General features: G+C 42.2%; 1 protein-coding gene across 2 annotated transcripts; it reads right to left on the bottom strand.

The window, feature by feature from the left end:
* Positions 1 to 1,043: 1,043 nt before the first annotated feature.
* On the bottom strand, positions 1,044 to 9,970 carry RGS1 (regulator of G protein signaling 1). Of its 2 annotated transcripts, XM_035123951.2 has the most exons (5): positions 9,829 to 9,970; positions 9,052 to 9,138; positions 5,270 to 5,331; positions 3,669 to 3,832; positions 1,044 to 2,049 (listed from the first exon to the last, which is right to left on the bottom strand). In XM_035123951.2, the coding sequence occupies exons 1-5, from the start codon at positions 9,930 to 9,932 to the stop codon at positions 1,864 to 1,866; spliced, it is 603 nt and encodes a 200-aa protein (XP_034979842.2). In that variant the 5' UTR covers positions 9,933 to 9,970; the 3' UTR covers positions 1,044 to 1,863. The 2 variants fall into 2 exon arrangements, with proteins under 2 accessions (XP_034979842.2, XP_060132651.1); XM_060276668.1 differs by having other exon boundaries at positions 9,052 to 9,954.
* Positions 9,971 to 13,462: the final 3,492 nt, after the last annotated feature.

The following is a 13,462-nucleotide window of genomic DNA, read 5'->3' as shown; positions in this document are numbered from 1 at the left end:
TAAAAAGCTCAGAATGTCTCTAACAGCTAATTATATTGATTTATTGATTTGCTACATTTAGTTCTCTCCTTTCCTCCAAAGAGTACACAAATAAACACAAAATAACCAAATAGTATTGATTTTCCACGTCTTCTCTCCCATGTTATCCTCACAACATCCCTGTGAGGTAGGCTTGTTATATAGTTTAAAATTAGTGGTCACTTGCCATTCATTTACAATAAATTAAATATGACTATCTTATGTTAGCAACTACTAAAATATAATTTATTCTCACTAGCTTATATCCACAGGAAATGGGATTCCAATCTATTGGGATTCAAGCAACAACATACAGTGCACTCAATGTCATAAAGCCACAAACATCTCAATGCACTATATATCTCTGATGGATTACATCTGGGGCAGTGAAGACATTTTTTTTTCATTTTTTTTTTTGACATTTAATGTTTTGCAATTCCAAAACATTTTTGATAGGATTCACCAAAGGACATCTACCTGCATGGGCGTACCCAGCAAGGGGCAGGGGGGCAGCTGCCCCCCTAGAAGCAATTTTTTTTTACCGTATTTTACGGACCATAACCCACACTTTTCCCCTCCGAAAACTGAAGGGGAAAAGTCACTGCGGGTTATGGAAATTGGGCTGTTTCCGCCCCCACTGTGGCTGCAGCCAGTGACAGGAACGTGGGGAGGGCGTGAAGCAGCCTGAGCTGGGGAAGGGGGCGCGGTGGATGGGAGCTCCATCCTTCCTTCCTTCCATCCTTCCTTCCTTTCCCCCTCTTTCTTTCTTTCTTTCTTTCTTTCTTTCTTTCTTTCTTTCTTTCTTTCTTTCTTTCTTTCTTCCTCTCTCTCTCTCTCTCTCTCCCTTCCCTCCTCTCTCTCCCTCCTCTCTCTCTCTCTCTCTCTCTCTCTCTCACACACACACACACACCCCTTCCTTCCTTCCTTCCTTCCTTCCTTCCTTCCTTCCCTCCTTCCTTCCTTCTCTGTCTTCCATCCCTCCCTCCCTCCTTCCATCCCTCTCTCTTCCCCTCTCTTGCCCCCCCCCAGTTTTGATCCTGGGTACACCCCTGTCTACCTGACCAGTGGAGCTTTTCCCTTTCTCCTCCTTTACCTCCCCCCAAAATGGCTCTGGGGGTGTCAGGGGAATCCCAAAACAGCACAGGGGAGGAGGAGGGGATATTGTTCAAAATCACAAACTGAAATGCTTGTGCAGATACACTACACAGGCTTGTTTTAGGCTGCTCTCAGATTCCTGTTTTCAGTGCAGATGGCCAGGATAGTACCCAATTCTGCCACATGAAGTCTATGCCTGGGGCTGTTGGCTCCTTTGGGTCTTGTGCACACACAAGAATAAATAATCAAAGAGTTATTTGCATGGGTGTGCATGGACTATGAAAGAGAAAGAGAGAAGCTTTTCCTATCAACTCACAATGCACTGGCAATGCCTTTCAAGGGAGTCAGTTCATACATCTAGCTGCAAGTGATCAATGTAGTAATGAGAATTGTGTGAGCTTGGCCTATTGATGTAAGAGCAGGAATGGAAACACTCATCCTTCCCTTATAATGACATCTGCACCAAGGCTCACTTGCAGCGCCATTCTCGAAGGAGAAAATTCTAACACAGAAAGTGGTCTTTAGTCCAGTGGTGCCAAGACATAATGGCTTCTCTTCTTTTCAACCACTTCATCTCAGAGAGAACCACCCAGGCACCTTCATCGCACATGCACACCAGTCTATGTTGGTGACAGTTCCAACATCCCTTTTGGTCCCCTGTTCCATCTTGTGCGCTGGCATCTGGCCACTCTTAAAACTGATGTCAACATCAGTCAAGATTCAGATTCTTGACTCTTGTCAGGCGGAGCCTCACTTGAGACTGTTGCAGTCAACCTTATCCAGCAGGTTGCGATAGAATGTGGACTTGAGGAATCGAGGGTAGGAGTCTCGCTCCATCAGTATGTACACATGCTTCTGGGCCTCATCGAAGCTTGAAGGCGTTGGATCTTGAGCCTTCTTGGCGATGTCTTTTCTTGTGTAAAAGTCAATGTTGACCTAAGGGACAGCAAAATTAGACTTCAGCAACATCTGAATGCAGGTTTCATAAATGAAGTACAAAACATGGTTTATAAATCTGGATAACAGCAACAACCGGGAAAAAGATAGACATAATATTTTACAAGGATCCAGGAAGAAACACCATGGACAGAATAATTGCCACACACAGGAAGCACAAGAAGATAGTTTGAGTGCCTCACTTGTAGCTTTATAAATCATTTAATGTGTCAACATGAATAGAAATTATTAATATTGCAGTTGTTGTATAAGGGATTATTATTATGACTGAAATGCAATTAAAATGAATCAGATTTTTGAATGCTGAAATAAAGAAAACAATCAAACCATCAATTCTAGCATGCCGGTGGGGGGGACACACCTTATCTAAATTATATAATTTGGTATTTGAACGATTGGTATTAGTAATTGCATTATGAATTGGTATTGTTATAATGAGGCTATTATCGGATTGTAATGGAAAACTAAGAAAAAATATTATCAGAAAAACGTGGTTTATGAATTTAAAACCACAACCCTTCCAGTTAATTACAAAACAAGTGTCTTCAGGTCGGCTTCCCACTTGGTGTTTTCCTTCTTATAAAAGTTCAGCGCCTTTTTCCACACTTCATACAGCAAGCACATGTGCCACATAGAAACAGTAAATGGGAACTTGGTACAGCCCAAGTTGGTTTCTTTCTTTCTGCCCTAGGAGGAGTTGAAGCATGTGGTAATATTAAAATATTCTCTCTTGTCTGAAGAAGGCGCCGCAGTTGGGAGAGTGTGGAGCAGACCGTTGACTGGGCAGGGAAGGCCCATGTGATTTACATCTCTCTCACACCCTGGGATTCAAAGAATATTCAGACAATATTCAGCCATGGGGGTCACCTCACTGAGAAGCAGCTCCCATCATTGTACAAAAAGGGACGAAATATCAAGTCCATATAGAGGACTTTTAAATCAATTCTCATGGGTTTGATAGATTTATGTTATTGTTTTGACATGAATTTAGCTTTGTCTTTTATTTTTGAAATCTGCAATGTTTTGTTATATTGAGTTTCATTTTGATATTTGGTGTTAGCAGTGGTTGCTTCTTGTTTTGCTGTTAGCTGCTTGGATTTTCCCTTGGGGAGGAGAAACAGGATATCAGCAGCCCCTGGAGTGAAAATGTTGCCACCTGCAGTACTGCCTGGTTCTGCATTGAACAGCACTGTACATTAAAAGATCAAGATTTTTCTTTTTTTTAAAAAAAAAAAGGTTAGGAATTTAACAACCATGCTCCCTGGACATCTACCACAACATTTGGAGAAGTGTGAATTAGGAAGGATTTGGGTTTGCACATTGTTTTAGTGCAGAAGTAGTTTCCTGTTCACATTTTAATATGAGCTTTATTTCTTTCCCATCAGTACATGGGATAAATAGCAACCGAAATAAAACTTGTGGGCATTCGCACTGCATATGGGTCAGTCCAAAATGCATAGCCTCAAGCAGAGTTCCTACTACCTTAAGTTTCAAAGGGTTAGCCATGAAACTATGAAATAGTCTACATATAAAATGCACCAGGATGCTTTCAAATAAAACTGCCGTAAACATTTATTCATTTTTCCTTTCAAACTTACTTGCTTTGTAGCATCGTTCTGAACAAACTCCTTGTAAATCTTCTCTGCTTTGCCATGCAAACAATCAGCTTGGGTTTTCTTGTAGTCTTCACAAGCCAGCCAAAACTCAATGTTTTCATCGCTGAACTCAGATTTTAGAAATTCTCTAAAAGCATCTTGACCACCTTCAGTGAACAGAAACACAGACGTGGCTTTAGTCATAATTTTAACACAAGGGGGAGGCAAAATAACCAAGAAACTATGCCTTTTAGTAGGTTGATTAACCTTCTAGCCAGGCTGTGGTGGTGGTGAAACTGTTTCTGTTAGGGCATAACTTTAAATCATGTAGTTACAAAGAAGCCAGGAGCAACAAGTATTTCTTTCCCCATCACCTTTGGGCCTGAAGCTTGTATCTCCATTGACACTTGGGCTCATTCTGCTTTATATCCACTCATGCGGGAGCTTAACGTGAAAGGCAAAGAAGGGGGGGGAATTGAATGGAGGGGAAATGGAATCCTTAGCTCTGAATTATAATACAGTATAGTCTTGTGCTCTGCTGTTCCTTTGTTCTCATATAGGATATGCCGATCTCCCAAGGAGGGCTAAGAAGATTGTTTTCATTTGCAGCAGTGGAGGTGAGGTATATGAATTCCTGGAAAAAGTGATATAAGGGCGATCTCTTTGTAAAGAGTAAAGGTGACGAAGGGCTTGCATCTTGAGGCAAGGGAAGGCTGTTAAAAGGTGTGTGTGTGTGGGGGGGGGTATCTTTCAAAACATGATGTGCAGATGCTGTTTGGTTTCCTATCCTAAGATGATGGAACAGGTCTGAATGAACGTTGAACAAACTCTAACTGTAATGCTACAGCAACCAAAATGGTTCAAACATGTTTAAGCATGAAATTATATTCGGGTAGCCACTTACTCCTATTATTAACACAGGCTTGGGATACCCCATATGCATGGGGTCACATGTGCCCCCCCCCGCAGGGATCAGATTGTTCTTACACATTGTATACTGGGTGTTAGTGGAATAATTTAATTTTATGTAGCCTTAGACTCAGTTAAACAGCCCTTTGCAAGCAATCAGCTCAGATCAGCAGCCCATTGGGCAGGAAGGAAAAAGTAGAGAAGGGGAGGAGGGAGGGGGAGGAGGAAATGGCAGGGGGGGGGAAGAGAGAATTTTCACAGTGAGCAACCCAATGCCAATGGCAAACCACGTGTCCTCCCCAAATCTGATCTTCTGGAACAGTATGGAAGGTGGCTTTTTTAAAAGGTCAGAATAGATCATCAACTCCAGTAGATTGGAGTATATTTCCAGAGTATGTACACACATTAAATATGGACGGGATGGATGGGTTTGAAAAACTAGGGACATAGGTGAAGTCTGGATCTGCAGATCTTATAGAACAGGATGGAACATATGGAAGAAAGCGCTTTTTGCTACCTGTGGGGTCCAGGGCATGTAAGGACTTTAAAGTCCTGAATAACAGCACATGGCCACCCCAGAGGATATTACATAACTGAGTCATATTTTCTGAAAGTGGCAATTCTGCTTTGCTCATCTTCCTTTCAACATTATATACTCACAACACATAAAACTGCTATAATGATAAAATGCTTACACTGGGTTGCCAGAAGCTTTTCTAGGGACTCTGACCACTTTGTAACCTCTTCTGCAGGAAGCCTGAAAGAAAAAGCAGACATGGTTTTAAGTGCAAGAAACCACATACTTGACGGAGATCTTGAGCTAGCACAGTGTTGTTTGTTGTTGGAGACTTTTGTGTGTTGTACCTTTCAGCTTGGAGGGCATTTTATACCAAGGAAATGGGAGGGAGGATTAAGCATCCCCTCCCAGTACTGCAGTTCCAATGCTTTTCACCCCATGTCTGTTTTTTAAAAAAATAAATGTAAAAAGATGGGAGAACTGATCACAATTCTCCAATGTCTTGCCTAGTTTAACCCCAAGTTTCCCTGAAGATTATAGATCTGCCAGCTGTATGGGGTCCTGGTTCATTTGCGCCCTCCATAAAATATTTTGGGGAGCCACCTCCCTCCCCCTTTCCTGCAAGTTGGCACCTCCCTCCCTTGGGCACCCCAGCCAGGTGCCACCCTCTTTCCCCTGCTTTTGGTGCCATTTCTGAGTGCATCTGAGCCAGGGCAGTTGAGGAGAGGCAGGCAGGCTAGCAGGCAGGCGAGGTGAGCAGCTGGCAAGTGTGGGCAGGCAAGAGGGCAGAAACTTCTTTCTCATGGGTGGGGGCTGAAAGGCGAGTGGGCGGCTGAACTCCACAGATGTGTCGGGAGGGGGGAGAAGTGTGTGCAGGGGCGGGTGGGTGGAGGTGATGGGCCCCCTCAATATTTTGTTCAAGTTGCCACCTATTCTTGAAATTAAGCCTCTGATCCATAGCTGCCAAGTTATCCCTTTTTTAAGGGAAATTCCCTTATGCTGAATAGGCTTCCTCATGAGAAAAGGGAAAACTTGGCAGCTATGCTCTGATCTGAGACATAGATTTACTAAGGGCCAAGTCTCTTCAATGTGTGCTTGTGAAATTAAAACATCTGAATCTCTACATCATGTTATGTTTATCTGCCCTATGTACAGTTCGGCTCGTGCTAGTATACTAAACTCCATAATCCAGCCTATGGCTGACAAACCAGTTGACCTACAGCTTGCCTGGGTTCTTCAAGATGTGGATCCTTATATTACTCTACAGGTTGCTAAATTCCTAACAGCCGTCCTCTCGTACAAGAGACAGAATGGAATGTTAGCTGATTATTTATAGTAATAAGAATTTTCTATAATGACATCAGATATTGATTTTAGCGTAGTGTCTAAATTTTTAATCATAATCTTAAACTTTTCTTTTTGAATTGTTAATATTTGTCCTTGTGAGCTGTGAATTGTGTTATATTATTTGTGGCTTGTACGAGTCCGCTGTTTTATTTGATTTATTTTGTTGTGTTGTTTTTTATGATGGGCGTAAAGCCGAATAAACATCTTTTGGAGTAAGCCTCTGATCTGTGCTTTACCACCTGAGCTATGCTTCTTACCTTATTTACCTAATTCTTTGAGTTTCATAATTGAGTTGGGACCAACACTTCAGACTTTATTTGTTCCAGACCTTCACTGTATATCAGCGTTTCTCAACCGCTGTTCCGCGGCACACTAGTGTGCCGCGAGACGCTGGCTGGTGTGCCGCGACGTGCGGTGACGAGAAGGGCGATTGTCGCCCGCAATTCACCAGGGTGCCAGGCTGCCAGGGGCGCCGAGCCGCTGCGCCCACGGCAGTCGTCCGGCGCCCGCGGCAGTTGCGCCCGACTCCCAAGCCGTGCCGCGCCTGAGGCGCCCGTCATCACAGCCGCGCTGTGTGGGAGGGGGCAGGGGCTGACGCTGATGCTCCCGACATTCGGGAGTCCTTTGCGCATGCGCAAAGCGCAGCTGTGGACTCCGGCGGTTTCTCCCGAATGTCGGGAGTCGTCCGGCGCCCGCCAGAGTCTGCGCTGTGTGGGAGGGGGCAGGGCTGACGCTCTCATGGTCTCCCGACTCTGCCAGCCAGGTCTCCTTCTCCCGACGTTGGCAGCCCGGCGCAGCTCACGGGGCACCCAGGGGCTGTCAAGGCAGGTGCTCGGCTCCCGCCGGCGGCCCTTCTTCCGCCATGGCTGCCGCCGCGCACCCGGCTAGGCTCCAAGCAGGCGGCCGCGGGGTGGGTGTGTCGCTGGGTCCACTCCTCCTCCTCCTCCCTCGGCGGGGCTATGAACTCCGTGTAGGTGTGTTTAAACTTTTATTGATGAAAAGTAAACTCTTCAGCATAAGTCTGTCATGATATTAACACGTATTTTCATTTTAGGCAGGCTAAATCATTTCGATTAATGACACAGCACTTCCTGTCGAGAATCCCAGCAAAACAATTTTGCATAGGTGTACGCCACACATTTCATTTAAGTGCGCATCCAGGGAATTCCCCCCCCCAAAAAAACCCCATTTATTGAGTACATAATCATAAAAGGACATCATTTTTATTCATCAAACTAATGAAACAAAAGCTTCACTATTTCTTTTAAATTAACAACCAAACTTTAAAAATACAATCTTAAGTGAGACACAAATTACTATCTTTTTGGCAAGTATTTCTTACAGTCATAATTATATAGTCAATATAGGGCGGCACAGAGTTAAATTTTTTAACTTTTTTTAATGGTGGTGTGCCTCGAGATTTTTTTCATGGAACAAGTGTGCCTTGGCCCAAAAAAGGTTGAGAAACACTGCTGTATATCATTCTAGTCCCATATCCATTACTACATCACCCTGATGGCTCAATGAGATCCTGAATCGGGCTACATAATAATGAGTTTGGAAGTTCATAATGCTAAAAAGCCGATAAGAGAAACCTTTGATTCATTGACAGGATATTGAGTCAATCTATGATAATTCTGTTGGCTATCTTGTCTGGTTTCCTTTAAGTCTGGGCTCTGAAACGCTCTGCAGAGGTGGATTTCCGCTTCCTGTCTTGTCTAAGGTATGAGCCTTAGATGAATGGATAACCCTCAACTGCTAAGTAGCACATTTAGAGATTTCATACTGTAGGAAAGAACCCACTGCGAAACTGAAATTGGAAGAAGATTCAGAATGAATATGTTTTGAACCATGTGATACTCTCAGGATTTCTCCTGGGCCACTGGTTGCTCTGCTGGGATTTTAGGTAGTGAAAGAAGATCTCCTGCTCTCACTGGCCACAGCCTCCCTATGGGTCCAGGTTAAATAAGTTAGAAGGGGTGTGGGATGAGGTTCCTGTGCTTCTAATAGCTGCATGATGGGCTCTGAAGCAGAGACACAAGTGCTTCCCTGGCAGAGAGGAATAAGTGATGGCACTAACTGGAAAATTTGTCCATGGAGTATCTGACTCATTATGGGGGCAGCTTTCTGGGGATGCTGAGATGAGATCTGTGCTCAGCAAAAGGAGCTGGAGGGCACCCGACACAGAACAGGGCTTCTGTACCACATTTCAAAATAGATGCACATTACAGTTAAAGAGCTGCTGCTACATTAGAAATAATAATAATAATAATAATAATAATAATAATAATAATAATAATTGTACCCCAGCCACTCTGAGTGCAGTCTAATTTTTTCTAACTGCCCCACTGCCTAGTTGTGTGTTGCAATATTTCTGTGAGTGCAAGCTGGTTTAAACTGTTTGTAATATTGTGTTTTGACAATGCATTTTTGTCTGTTATTTTCGCCTTAGGGTGAAGGGTGGGTTAATAAGAAGAAGAACAGCCAAAGCACATGTGCATTTGAATTCAGATGCATGTGCTCTGCAGGCAGACCTGGATCAAGGTGAGAAGCAATAATCTGTGAAAAAGAGCTACAATAGTGACTGCATAGCAAATATTACTTAATACTTACATCGCATCTTTGGAGGTGGAATATTTGATGTCAGGTGATTCTATGTGTGGCACAATAGACAAAAAGTAGTTCTTCAGTTCTACACCCCTGAAAGTGATGATAAAAATATCCGGTAATTTATTGTGCATAGGAAGAAAAAAACCATGATGCATATCAATTGCAAGAGGTAGTAGATTGAAATGTGTGTTCTCTGTCTCTCTTGGATTATTTCTTGAGCAATCATGCCTCTCAGTATGATGAGATGTTGAGAGAGAGTGCTCCATTTACATGCATCCATGCTCATAAACAGCTGCACATGAAAGCCTACTAAAATTCTCACATATCAATTTGCCTGAATTTAGGCACGATTCCAAGTGGTTCCCTTGATTTCAGCACAATGGGCTTAAAATAAGCACGTGCTGAAGCTTTCCACTGAATTTGCAACCTAACCCCATGCATGTTCATGCCTCCTGACAGGTGCTGAATATTGTAAATGGGATGCTAAGATGTTGCAAACCAGTAATTGGCAGCAGGTTTTTCAGTTCATCAGATTTCCCCCCAAAAGGATAAAATCTATATTAAATTGGGGGGGGGATATAGACTGGTTTTGGGGTGACAATTATATCATGTGGATGCTGTAAAAAACCCCACAACTTGGATGCACAAGGAGCATTAGATCCCTCAATAAACATCTGAATGGAAGTACTTTTAAGTAACTAATGCTAATTCCAATTGAACCTTCTCCATAGTTAAATGTTCAGTCTTAAAAAAGCATTTCAGAAGTGCGGTTGTACTTACAAAGCCTTGCTCTTTTTTTTGTGATCCTTGCCGCCTTCTCCAACCCCCTGGCTTTTTTCTTTCATTTCGCTTGAACTGGTTTGCCACAGGAACACCCAAGGCATCTTTCTTGCCTTCTGTCTACTGTTGTAGTCCTTAGGAGATTTGAACTCACCAACTGCAGACAGACTTATATATTGACACATAAGCCGCGTTGAGAGAGAGAGAGAGAGAGAGAAATCTGTATGTCATACGCTGTTACCACAAGCTGAGGAACTTCCTTTTTTCACTCTGAAATGACGTGCACAGATATTTGTCTGGTTTTGTTTAAACACATAAAAACAAATATGATTGTGGTTAAACTGGATGGTAGCAGGTCTCTTTAAGCTGAATGGAGCAGGTGGCAAAAACATATCACAATACAGTGGTACCTCGGGTTACGGTAAGAACTTAATTCATTCCAGAGGTCCATTCTTAACCTGAAACAGTTCTTAACCTGAGGTATCGCTTTAGCTAATGGGGCCTCACGCTGCCACCACGCTGCCACCACACGATTTCTGTTCTCATCCTGAAGCAAAGTTCTTAACCTGAGGTACTATTTCTGGGTTAGCGGAGTCTGTAACCTGAAGCGTCTGTAACCTGAAGTGTCTGTAACCTGAGGTAGCACTCTATAAGCACTTTTGTAAAAAAGATAAAAGAAAGAGATTATTTAAGATGAGTTGTTGTATGCAGTGTTGTTGTGTTGGAGCAAAGTGAAATTCATTGATTCAAATGCCAGAGAACTAAACATGTAGCTAAACATATGTTTTCCTCTCTCCCAGTGATATAGATCAGATTTAAATGTACTGTACTTGACTTTGGCTGAATTATGAGCATGCAGAGCAGAAAACCTAGATACGACCCCAAAGAACTTATTCTCAGTTACACAGCTTTCATTTATATCAGATCTGCATTTTGGGGTGGGGGTAGGGGCGGAGGAAGGTCTTACTTAAAAAAATTGATCATTTGTAATTACCAGTAGGAATTTCAGAGAATTCTGTTGGAATTGGAAATGGGTGCAGAAATTGCTGCAATTCACATGTTCTTCCGAAGTCAGGAATGGAAACCACACTATTGAATATAAGCAACGTTCACTATTGTTGGGGTTTTTTTTAGTCTGCAAATGTTATGTAAATAATTACCATATTTTCTACATTGTTTTTGACCTTTCCCTTCCACTAAAATGCATTGAGATTAATTATATTAGTCTCACCTATAGCAGATAAGCGAGGTGAGGTTTTAGCAGAATCCAAACAGTAGTGGAACGGAAATAGAGGTTATTGCGATGAATAGAGGATGGGATGGGTATCGCTGTCTCCTAACATCTCGTAACTCTACTTCCTCCCTTCTAGCCAGTGCCACAACAGCATCTCTGGAAGAAGTTGAGGACCAACCAATTCTCCATCTATATTAATTGATAAATTGGCTTTATCAATTAATATAAAGAAGTGTGGGACCATCAAATTTTAAATCAATGACAGGTTAATTCCTTGGTTTATGTGCTTTTTCATCAAACATAGACATAGCAAGCTAAATGTTGTCCAATCATAAAAAATTGCAGATTTGAATTCCTCACACTCAAAAACATATTTTTTTAAGACTCCTCACTGAAGAGATTTGCAAAATCAAGTTTTACCAGCTAAAAGGACATGACCTAATGACAAAGCCTAAAATTAGAATATAGTTATGGGGAGGAAACCCTGTCTTATTTTCAGTAGCCACGTTGTTCCTAGGAAAGTGCAGTTTTCAGTGGAATGATGTGGCAATAATTTCCAAGTCACTTTTTTGGACAATGTCTGCAGAAGGCTGCACAATTCAAAGATTACTACATGTGGGTCAGCGGAGAATAATTTTGGCAAGAAAGTGAGGTCTCAGGTGGGCTGTCCAGTTGGTGATTCACTGCAAAGAGAAGCCCACATCTTAAGGGCTTACAAAGGCCACTAGTTTTTGTGACAGTTTCTAGTTCCTGTCTGCCAGGATTCTCCAACACTTTCTCCTGAAAGACAACAGGATTTTTATTTTATTTTATTTCCTCGCTGATGTGTTCTGTTACATTCCCCTTCCAGCCTCTGTAAATAATGGCTGGAATTGAAAATACTCACAATTCTCCCCCAAGTTTACTCCCTTACTTCAACAGAAAAAGTATTGGAACAGCAGGGAACAGATGTTGCCCACAGAATCAGGCCTTCACATACTAAATGTGATTTGCTCCCCGGCGGCCTCTCCCTTCTGGTTAGGCAAACCAGCAAAGAGTTGTATCTGCCAATGGATATGAGAATGTCAAGGCATTTACAATGGGAGACTTGACTGATGTATCATTTGATTGAAATCATATAACAGAACAAACTGAAATTTAATTATGTAAATATTTCTTTTGCTTAACGTAACACAAGAAAAACAGTTGAGGTAGGTTCGAAGATAACAACCACTATGTTGTCTGAGGTCACTTGCTAAAATAGCCAGGTAGTTTGCCCAGAATGAAATGGAAAAACTTCACCTCGAATGGAAAGGAATACGTAACTTAGCAATGCAGGGATATGCTAATCACTTACTTAACCATGTTGGGTTCACTCACTTATTTACTTTGGGGATTAAGGGAGAGCAACAGGATATTAGGGCAGTGTAAAGAAAACCTTAGCTAAGAAGACTTGGATAATATCTACAGATGCAATTCTGTTTGTGGCGCTAAATTTATGCAATAAGAATCAGTGAGCTCCCCGCCCTCCCCCCCATGTCTTGCTCTCTGGCATTTAAACCAAGTGATTTAACTTTGCTGCAACACAATAGCAATTCAGGTAAAAACTGGTCTTAAATAACCCTGATTTTGTGCTACTGAAACTTTCAGGCCCAGCCTCACCCACCTCCCCAATCTCTCTTTGAGGAAATATCCAAGCCTATGACGTCTCACTTCTTTCATCATAGAGCAAATTAATTGCACATTCCAAATTAAAGTGGAGCTTCCGTTCACAGCAAAAGGCAAGAATCCAATGTGGGTTCTTGTGAATTCTCTGAAATGTGGTCTGGAGGGATCCAGGAAAGCAGGATATGATGAAGTGTCAACAGATCACATACCTTCCAACATTTCTCTGATGAAAATAGGGATGTTCTGTGGAGAAGCAGAACATTCCAGGATCAAATCAGAAACTGGAACAGCTTCTGTAAATCTGGGACTGTCCCTGAAAAATAGGGATGCTTTGAGAGTCTGAGATCATGTGGTGGTGTATTCACAGCACCAGTTGCATGTGCCCAATTCTAATTTCACTGGATTAGGAGGGGAAATGACATCATAGTCTAAAATGCAACATGAATCTCACATTTGTGTCATAGACCCTGTAAGAAATGGTGCTGGACTGCAGGGATCATGGTCTGATGCAACAGAGCAATTCCAATGTTTGTATGTATGGAGGAGAAAGAATTATATATGCTTATCGATGGAAGACGATGTATCCCCATTCTTGGACTGTTTTGTTAATGAAAATGTGTTACCAGAACCAGACACTGAAATGCCTTACCCAATGAACAGAATGAAAGAGCATAGTATTTGGTAATTTGTACCTAGGACTTTTCTTCTAGAAAAATTGTGCAGTTGTTACAATAAGTGCCACACTTTTAACCA

This window comes from Zootoca vivipara, chromosome 7, assembly GCF_963506605.1.
Source record: "Zootoca vivipara chromosome 7, rZooViv1.1, whole genome shotgun sequence".
Lineage (NCBI taxonomy): Eukaryota > Metazoa > Chordata > Lepidosauria > Squamata > Lacertidae > Zootoca > Zootoca vivipara.
The sequence above is the reverse complement of the archived record's forward strand: the minus strand, read 5'-3'. Positions and strand labels throughout refer to the sequence as shown.

Coding starts and splice junctions, on each gene's coding strand:
- RGS1 (XM_060276668.1), bottom strand. CDS start 9,314: ATGGAGCACTCTCTCTCAACATCTCATCATACTGAGAGGCATGATTGC. Junction 5,332..9,051: donor TCCACCTCCAAAGATGCGAT/GTAAGTATTAAG, acceptor TTTTTCTTTCAG/GCTTCCTGCAGAAGAGGTTA. Junction 2,050..3,668: donor AGAACGATGCTACAAAGCAA/GTAAGTTTGAAA, acceptor GCTGTCCCTTAG/GTCAACATTGACTTTTACAC.